This window comes from Triticum aestivum, chromosome 6D (genome assembly GCF_018294505.1).
Source record: "Triticum aestivum cultivar Chinese Spring chromosome 6D, IWGSC CS RefSeq v2.1, whole genome shotgun sequence".
In the NCBI taxonomy this organism is placed as follows: domain Eukaryota; kingdom Viridiplantae; phylum Streptophyta; class Magnoliopsida; order Poales; family Poaceae; genus Triticum; species Triticum aestivum.
The window spans coordinates 112,549,609-112,558,960 of record NC_057811.1 but is presented as its reverse complement, the minus strand read 5'-3'; the positions used below and the strand labels follow the sequence as shown (position 1 = coordinate 112,558,960).

Genomic DNA, 9,352 nt, shown 5'->3' with positions numbered 1-9,352 from the left:
CGGAGTCGGCGGCGTACTCTGGCAGCCGACGCTGCTCCGGCGTGAGCTGCGCGCGGCGCCTGCGCACCTCGTCGTCGTGCGCCCATTGGGTACGAGGAACCGCCGGCACCGGGATCCGCTGCGGATCCAGATGCCAACGGTGCGGCAATGTGACATCGGGGTACGGCAATGGCTGCCTGTACTCCCAGTGCCACCGCGCTTGGTGCACCGGGATGTGCAGGCGCCGGCGACCAGGGCGGAAACGTGTCGCCGCCGAAGAAGGAGGAGGGGGAAGGAGAGCACGGGAGGACGAGGCGCCAGGGGTGCCCTTGCCCTTGCCCTTGCTGCTGCCGAAGAGGCCCATGGCTAGGGTTTGCGATCGCCGGCAAGGAAGCAAAGGGAGTGGTGGGGGGGGGGGGCAGATGTGGACGGGAGAAGTGGATGAGGCCGACCCCGCCGCACGCGTGGTTAAAAAAGGACGCTTCCACTGGCTGACGCGTGGGCCCGCTGTCGGTGGTCGTCATAAATAAGATGACCGATGGCGGTTGGGTGGCCGCCAGGTGGGGACGCGGCGGACGGCGAGGAGACGCGCGGCGCGTCCACTTCGCGTCCGCGCCGACGCATTGCAGATGCAATTTTGGACCGGAAATGGGTCGGCACGGACGCCAGGCGGACATAATTTGAGTTTGGGTCGACGCGTTGGGCCGCCACTTTTGTCCGCGCCGATCCAAACAGACACGGGCAGACGAAATGGGTCGCCCCATTGGAGTTGCTCTTAGAGACTTCACATCTGACATTTTTCTAATGATATACTTTCGTAACATACAATTTGTATTACACTGGCCGAATTCCCGATCTAGGGTTGCGTGTGGGTTTAAACCGGAAAGGACGGAGTAACATGCTCGGGGGCCTCTGATGGCATACTTCTCCAGCTCAGTTCAGGAACATGAATTCTTTTACCGGAAGGACAAGTTCAGGGTGTCCTTGTATTGCTAACGAAGAAGGTCAAAGTTACATGACCGCATGAGCCCTGGCCCTGGCCACACATTTCGATCCCCAGCCAGGCGATTTGTAAGGCAGTTTAAGTACAATGCATTTGACTGGTTCAGCCTCAGGCTTTCTCCGTGAAAATGCTGCAAGAAGGCATCACGCCTGGGTGTATGAGTGCATGGTGTGTATTTGTTCGGATGGAAACGGTGAATAAGATGGTATACTTTGTCTTACCTCCTAAATGATAAGGGGAAGTTGGTGTGCTTACCGTGCCGTTTCATTAGAAGGGAAGAAGTTTACGTATGAAGTTTAGTGTTTCCGTGCGCGCTATGGAAAGCTAATCTGCCAAATATGCTGCCCAGAGACCTCATCTCCTGTTAGATAAAGCAAACAGAAGTTCAGTCAGTCAACGTACTTATGATTCCACAGGTATAATATGCTCGCTACTTATACTCAATAGTAAAAACCACAACAATTTCAACACAGTAACAAAATGGGTGACACACTGGTATCTCGGAGGGAGTACTTTTCTTTGACATAATACGCTGATATCTACTTCATAAGCAAAGAAGAGATAGTGATGCCTTGTCGTAAAAGTAACTGACGAGACTTTCTTACCAGTTCGCATGAAAATCAGCCATTTTGCCAGTCAAGGTTAACAGTGACAACAAAGTGGATTTCTCTCTAAAAGCTGCATTTGAGAAGAATACAAAAACGAAAGATCAGCTAACCAAGATTCGAAAATCAATAATGACTGGCATGATAATAAGAAATTCTCATGGGAATCTAAAACAGAGAATGAAATATTAGATAGGCTAAATAATATTAACTCAAAGTACAAGTGGAAACATATGAAAATCAAACCCCATATGAGGACATAATATTTAGTGGAATCATAGGATTTACAAGGTCCTATTAGCCCTAACTGATGCTCATCAAGAAAGGAGAGTATGCACATAAGTCAAGTTTTGGAGCACAAGAATGTATGTCTTGCTACATAACAGAAGTATAGGCAAATGTGTCATCCAAACTTACTCTATCAAAAAACGATATTGTCATTCTTATTGCCCATACAGATATTGATCTCTATCCAGCAATCAACATGCTCAAAATCTAGTTTCTAGAAGAGTAGTGGCATGTACTCCCTCCGTCCCAAAATAAGTGTCTCAACTTTAGTACAAAGTTGTACTAAAGTTGAGACACTTATTTTGGAGCAGAGGTGCAACTTACACATTCATTTCTCAACTTACATAACCATGAGAATCATGACATCTTGAAACAAGCAACATTTGATAAGGTTACTATGTATTTATGCGATGACTTCCTAATCCATACAGTGACAAGAGCAACTCAATTGAAAATGGGTACGCTCACCTCCAAATTACAAACTCATGAAAGGAACTTCTGATGCCACCGAACTCTGACCAGGTGGCTTTCTGGGTATGGTACCATTTCTTATCTTCCTTCTAATGGAATCAACTTCATGCCATAAGTTCTGGTTAGCGTAGATGTTGGACAGAAGCACACCAGCACCTCCTTTATAGGAACAAACAGAATCAATCTTCTGGAGAACTAGTTCCCCAATCTCCAGATCATTATTGACACTGCATGCACTCAGCAATGCTCCAAGAATTGCCAAGTTTGGTTCAAAAGGCATGTTGTCAATAAGCTCATAAGCACGTGAAAGAAGCCCTGCCCTGCTGAAAAGATCCACCATGCAACCATAATGCTTAATATCTGGGTTGACCCTGTATTCACTCGACATGGAATTGAAGATTGATATCCCCTCATCCACCAGTCCAGCATGGCTACAAGCAGACAGAACCACAATGAAGGTGGTTGAATCCGGCAGTACTCCCACCTCTCGCATGCTTAAAAACAAAGCAACCGCTTCGTTGCCATGTCCATGAGAAGCCAACCCTGAAATCATGGTTGTCCATGAAAGTAGGTCCTTCTCATGCATGAAATCAAACAGAGCACGAGCTGACTCTATGCTACCACACTTTCCATACATATCCATCAGTGCATTCGTCACAATCAAATCGCCTCGCAACCCCACCTTCTCCACGTAGCCGTGCAGCCCCTTAGCATACTCCAGGGAGCCAAGACCAGCACCGGCAGAAGCAACCGACACCAACGTTGCCACGTTAGGCCTTGCAACCTCCTCACTACCCCTCATTTCCTTAAAGACCTCAGCAGCTCGAAGGTGCATTCCAGAGTCCACATAACCAGAGACCATGCCGGTCCATGCAACCAGATCCCTGGCCTGCATTTCATCGAACACCCTGCCGGCGGGAACAGCCAGGCCACACCCAAAGTACATGTTCATCAGCGCCGTCTGCGTGAAGACGTGGGAGCTGTAACCAAGACGGACGCTCTTCCCGTGCAGGGACTGTCCCAGTGGAGTGTCACTGCCGGAACAGGCATGGATCAAGAAGGGGAGGGTGTAGTTATCCGTGGGAACGCCTCGGCGCCGCATTTGTTCGAACAGGCGGAGGGCGAGGCTTGGAGGCGACGCGCGTATGAGCGAGTTGAAGGAGAAGGGCGAGAGGGAGGAGGCTGGAAGGTGGGAGAGGAGGAGGAGGGAGAATGTGAGGGAGAGGCGCGAGGAGGCGAGGATGAGGCGGGAGGCGACGAAGGGGTTGCCGGCGAGGCCGGAAACGAGGCAGTGGGAGAGGACGGGTAGGAGGGCGCAGAGGGAGGCCGGAGGAAGGAGGAGCGGGAGAAGGCGGCGGTGGCGTCGGAAGAGGGCGTTCGCCGCCGCCCATGCCGGAAGGGGAGGAGAAGACGACGGCGGGGCCATGTAAACGACAGTCCGGAAGGCATATCCTTTGTTACGTATTCTTGAGGGGAAAGCGTATATGTACACAAGAGAAAAAAAATACTTTTCTAAATATAAGTCTTTGTAGAGATTTCAGTATGGACTAAATATAAGTCTTTGAGGAGATTTCACTATGGACTACATACAGAGCAAAATGAGTAAATCTATATTTTAAAATGTATTGAGATACATCCATATGTGGTCCATACTGAAATCTCTACAAAAAGAACGGAGAGATAGTACCCATGCTATCCCACCTTCCCGCCTCCTACCGCTCGCCCTTCTCCTTCAACAGTTCAACTCACCCAGGTTATCATGAAACGGTTCCAACTTTTCTCTCACCACCCGCTCTGCACAGGCGATTGTGAGGCGATCTTCTCTGCCTCCTTCCTTCGCCTGTGTGGCTATGGGTCCTCGGCCCCTTCAGCTACCGCTCCGGCGGCCCGAGGGGCCGGGGACCCGGCGACTTCGCTTCGACAACAAGATATGATAGGCTTAGTTTTTCTCGAAGGTGTTGCATTTGTGGTGGAATCAGCGCCGCGTCGGAATAAGATGACTCTATTTCTTCCCCACCCTAGTGATGCTTCGATCAGCAACGCCCGAAAGCAGGTAGCCCCCGTGTCTCGTCGGACTTTGGTTTTGACGATGTTAGGTTATGGTGGCTGGTGCTTGGCGTCTTCTTGGACGACATCGTCGGCTGGTCCAAAGTATGCAGGTGTCTTGGAGTGTGGTGTGCGGATGGCGACGCTCTTCTTCTCCGATCACGTTGGATGAAGACGACGTCGTCAAGATCTGGCAGACTTGGGGATGGTCCCCGACCGACATGCCACAAAGACTCGGTTCCGTCGCCTCCAACGGACCGTTTAATCGGTTCCCAAAGCAGCATGGTCTGCAATGGAGTTCTTCTAGATCTGGATGTGGAGGCTACTTGTGTTTTTCTTCAACAGTGCCATGGTGACGGCGATGATCGACGTCGGTGATGATTAGGTTGGGCATATGGATCTCCCAAAGTAAAGTTGTAATTTTTTTTTTGGAGTCCTTTGTGCAAATCTCCAGGACACTAGGCACTCTATTTGTCTCATGGAGTGACCACATATGTATACATTGTAATTTGTTTGTTTAATGGACAATGTGGTAATTCCTTAACAACAAAAACTCAGCCAGGTTGTGCTGCATTTTCTGGATGGGCAGTGGGGATTGGATTGGCCAAGATCAATTCTAGTACATCTTGGGAATTAGACACTGGACTCATATCATCAACACCAAGGTGTTCTCTTTTCTTGAATAAAGAGGAGAGCATTGTCTTCCTCTTACCCATGATTGTCCTTGACAAAATACACATGAATCAAACAAGTGACCAAATGTTTCACAAAAACAGAGGTAGCACCGCTCTAACTTATACTTTTTTTGAGAGTACGCAATCGCGTACCATATTTTTATAGAAGGAGAGAAACAATTTACAAGAGACCTTATTTTGGTGCGGACACCAACCAAGGTACACCCACACCGACCACTCTATCTAGCCTAATCTCTCACGGAATGTTGTAAAGCTCCAACTCCAGCAAGCGGCATATTCGAGTCTCTGATGTCTTCAATACACCCACAGCAGCACACATACATGAGTTTTCTGCAATGTTATATCAATGGACCAGGCCATACATACAAATGTAAAGATCACTCGACACAATATCTAGTAGTAGTGTGAGAAAATAAATCTGAGCACGGGGGAGCCATGGCCCCAGCTCGTCCCCGGCCAGCTCCGTCTCTGCTTCAACTCACTCATCCTTCGCCTCAAACTCTTGCCCCCATGCTTGTTTGATCAAATAGTTGCCTAGTGTTTTTATAAACACATGCACCTTCTTGATTGGTGTTTATTCTGATAACGTGTAAGGATGTGCCACGTGTCCTATTGATTTTATTGTGGGAGAAGGAAAAAATGTTATCAAAAATAGAAAATAGTGATAATACTTAATTATAATTATAAGTTGTCATGTTTTTTCTGACAACCTTGTAAATAAAGCATTTTCAAGGCAATTTTATTGTTAGAAACCTTATGATAGCATCCGGCTAGGCGGCTACCCTATCAATTGTTAGGTACTCTCCCACCTTCCCACCTCTTCGTTCTCCTTCCATTCAATTCACACATGAGGCGTTCTTTTGGACTCATACATCCTTCGTCCGTACATATTTTGACATCACAAATAGTGACAATGTTATTTTACAATTATCGGGCATCAAGTTTTTTTGGATTCACATATAAATTGTTTTCAAGTCGTCAAAAAACAATATGATTTCGTTTTGATGAGTGGCCTCTTTTCCATCTGGTTAGCATCCAACTTTTGTTATAGAATTTGGTGAGCATCCAACCGTGACAAACCTTATAACAAAGTTATGTGACAGAAAACATAATGAACACTTCATAAGTCATCTGAACATATTGATAGTGTATCATTATTATTATGATGATGTATGTACACATAGTTGCCATGCTAGACCTAAGGCTCAATCAAATTATTATTCACCATCAAGTGAAACACTAACTCTAATTAACATTTCGACATAAACTTGATTAAATCATTGAACGTCCTCAGTAATCTATGCAAAGAAGTTGCACGTTGTCCCATAAACCCCTTCCATTTCGTAGAAGGCGCCATGGCCATGACCAACGCCATGATCGGTTTGGTTGTAGCCATAGCCAGCGCTAAGGTTATTGTAGCCATAGCCCGCGCCAAGGTTACTGTAGCCGTAGCCATGGTTGAAAGGAAGAGATAGAGGTGGCGGCGGCGGCGGCATCATGGGTGTAAGCGTATAGCTGACGTTACCGCCCATCAACGTCATCGTCGGGTCTACGGAGACGTCATTGCCGCCGCCGCCAGCGCCGTCACCAGTGAACGGGCCGGAGCCGCCGAGGTAGTGGAAGAGGCTGCTGGCGTCGCTGCCGAGCCTCATCGTCGTCGCGTCCATGGCCACCTCTTGGCTGCGGGTGCCGTCGGCGGGGAAGGTGCCGGAGCCATGGTAGTCGAAGAGGTTATTGCTGTAGCCGCCGCCCGTCAGCTTCATCGTGGTGCCCATGGCCACCTCCTTATGACCGCCGGCGGACGGGTCCCCCGTGTACGACGAGCCGGGGCCGAGGTAGCCGAGGAGGTCGCCGGGGCCGGCCGTGCACTGCTGCATCATGGCGTCCTGGGCGAAGATCTCGTGCGCGCGCATCCCGGCCTCCGCTTGGACCCTCTCGAGCGCGGCGAGCGCGGCCTCGAGCTCCGGCAGCTCCCAGCGCCGCATGTCGCCGTCGATCCAGACGCCGGCCGCGCGCACCTCCGCCTGAAGCTCCTTGCCCCTGCGCGCCTCCGCGTCCCGGGCCTTGATCAGCTCCTCCTCCTGGCGGAGGAGCTCGCTCAGATCCGTCTGCTGGCTCGCCGCCTCCGCCTCCGCGTCGCCGGAGGACGAGAGGAGGAAGCGGTCGAGGACGGCGTCGACGGAGGTGTGGCCGTAGGTGTAGGGCTTGCCGGCGGGGGAGAAGACGATGAGCGCCACCTGCGCGCCGCAGAGCACGGAGAGCTCGAAGGCCTTCTTGACGAGGCCCTTGCGGCGCTTGGAGAAGCAGACCTGCAGCCGGTTGGCGTCCTCGATGCGCTCCATCGGGATCTTCTTGCGCCCCTGCGTCAGCTTCTTCGTCCCCCCTTCCTCCCCGCCGCCCCTCTCCGCCGCCCTGACCATTCTCCACGACGCACGCCGGAGCGATCGGTCGATGGCGAGGGCGCGTTCGCGTGTATGGAGAGAGGCGGAGCCGTCGGTCTACGTGGCACGTGCGATGCAGAGGACGCCCCCACGTATATATAGGATGTAGGATGCCAAGGAAAGAAAGGAATGATTTTCACCAGAAAGGAAGGATCCCGACGACATTGTGATTGATTGACCGATGCACAGATCGTGAGTTTTTCTGACTGATCTGTCAATCAGTAGAGAATGCTGGGTTGGATGATCAGGTTGTCGCGGCGGAGTTTCCATGTTCACGTCGAGAAATCGAATTTCTGGCCAACGGTTGGTCGCCTCGCCGGCGACACCACGGCCGGGGCCGCCGGAGCGGGGCCGGATTGCGCGGTGCTTCCTCTCGTGGCAGGTAGGTGTAGCACCAGACGTCGCGTGCGCATGCAAACCGAATGCAATGGACACGTACGTGGTAGTAAACCGGCGAGTGTACCGGTACCACTTAACGTGCGAAGTACGTTGCACGCGTCTCGCCGTCGGATGCGCTCGGTTTCCCGGTGAGATCAAGCACGCGATCCGGTCAGGGTGAACGGCTAGAGACCTTGAGTACGGGCTAGGCGACTGGTTTGGTTTGGTTTGGATCTGGAAACGCCGTTCATAGCTTCACCATACTGAGAATTAATAGTACAAGACCCACAACTGCTGGATCTTGGTAGGAAATGCCTGTTTTGTATTATACTCCCTCGGAAAGTATATAAAAAGTGTTGATTTTGTCTTGAGCATGTGTTCTTGCATTGTAATCTTTCTCCCTCTATATGGTCTATATTGTCTCTGTGGGATCCGAGTTATATCGACCTTGCGATGTTTCACATTCGAATGGTAAATTATTATTTTGAAAAGAAAAGACATGAGTGATAAATTTAGATGAAATATGTTTATTTGGTTTTTCAAGAAAAACTCAAAATAGTTTCCACCCCACTTTATAAATAAAGACATCATCATATCCATACATCAAGTTCAAATGTAATGAAATGAAATAGTCTACTAGGTCATCAACACAAACACGCCCAAGAAAAGTATATGAGAGAAATAAAAGAAAAAATACCACCAAATGGCCACAAACTAAGGGGCCTGCTGCAAGGACAGACGTCGAGCGGCAACATGCATCGCGTCCATCATAAGTCACAGACGCTCACAGGCGCGCTGCCTAGACAGCGGGTGCCAGTGTTGCAAAAATGCAAGGAATTTGAAAATCGAGTGAGAAGCCCGTCTAAGAAAGACCCTCTCAATCAACATCTTATTGCGCGTCGTCCATAGTGTCCAAGCTAGCACCGCAAACACAAGCCAGGAGAGACGTCTCCTCCTACCGGTCTGGTTAATTCTGGATTGAAGGGACTCAGCCAGGTCCAGGGCCTCCCAATCAAGTCCTAGAGCCTCATATACAAAACTCCAAAGAATACTTGCCGCCGTGCAAGAGTAGAGGATGTGGGTCCCCGTCTTCGGGACTACACAAAGAGGGCACAACCCATTCCCCGGGCCGTATCTCTTGATCACCTCTGTCCCAGATGTGAACCGATGCCTCAACAATTGCAAACAAAAATTTTGATCTTCAAGGTCAAGGTTGCTTTTCCCATAATGGAAGTAATAGTCGGTCGACGACACAGAACATGGTATGCCGAGGCGACAGAGAAAACACCCGAAAGGGCAAGATGCTAGGAAATAGTGTTTGGAATACCACAAGCACCGGCGGTAGGGCAGCCCGCAAATTAGCCCACTCTACGGTCTCAACGTTGATAACCCACAAATAGAGGAGATCGCAACGTAGAGTATTCAACCCAAATTTATTGTTTCGAC

General features: G+C 49.9%; 2 protein-coding genes across 3 annotated transcripts; both read right to left on the bottom strand.

The window, feature by feature from the left end:
* Window positions 1-754: 754 nt before the first annotated feature.
* LOC123143959 (pentatricopeptide repeat-containing protein At5g56310) lies at window positions 755-3,897 on the bottom strand. Of its 2 annotated transcripts, none has more exons than XM_044562952.1 (4): window positions 2,344-3,897; window positions 1,588-1,660; window positions 1,204-1,343; window positions 755-1,112 (listed from the first exon to the last, which is right to left on the bottom strand). In XM_044562952.1, exon 1 carries the CDS (start codon window positions 3,770-3,772, stop codon window positions 2,351-2,353), a length of 1,422 nt encoding a protein of 473 aa, XP_044418887.1. In that variant the 5' UTR covers window positions 3,773-3,897; the 3' UTR covers window positions 755-1,112; window positions 1,204-1,343; window positions 1,588-1,660; window positions 2,344-2,350. The 2 variants fall into 2 exon arrangements, with proteins under 2 accessions (XP_044418887.1, XP_044418886.1); XM_044562951.1 differs by having other exon boundaries at window positions 1,238-1,343.
* A 2,382-nt stretch (window positions 3,898-6,279) lies between these two features.
* On the bottom strand, window positions 6,280-7,557 carry LOC123141287 (agamous-like MADS-box protein AGL18). Its single transcript, XM_044560464.1, has one exon. The coding sequence runs from the start codon at window positions 7,505-7,507 to the stop codon at window positions 6,386-6,388; it is 1,122 nt and encodes a 373-aa protein (XP_044416399.1). The 5' UTR covers window positions 7,508-7,557; the 3' UTR covers window positions 6,280-6,385.
* Between the last annotated feature and the right edge of the window lie 1,795 nt (window positions 7,558-9,352).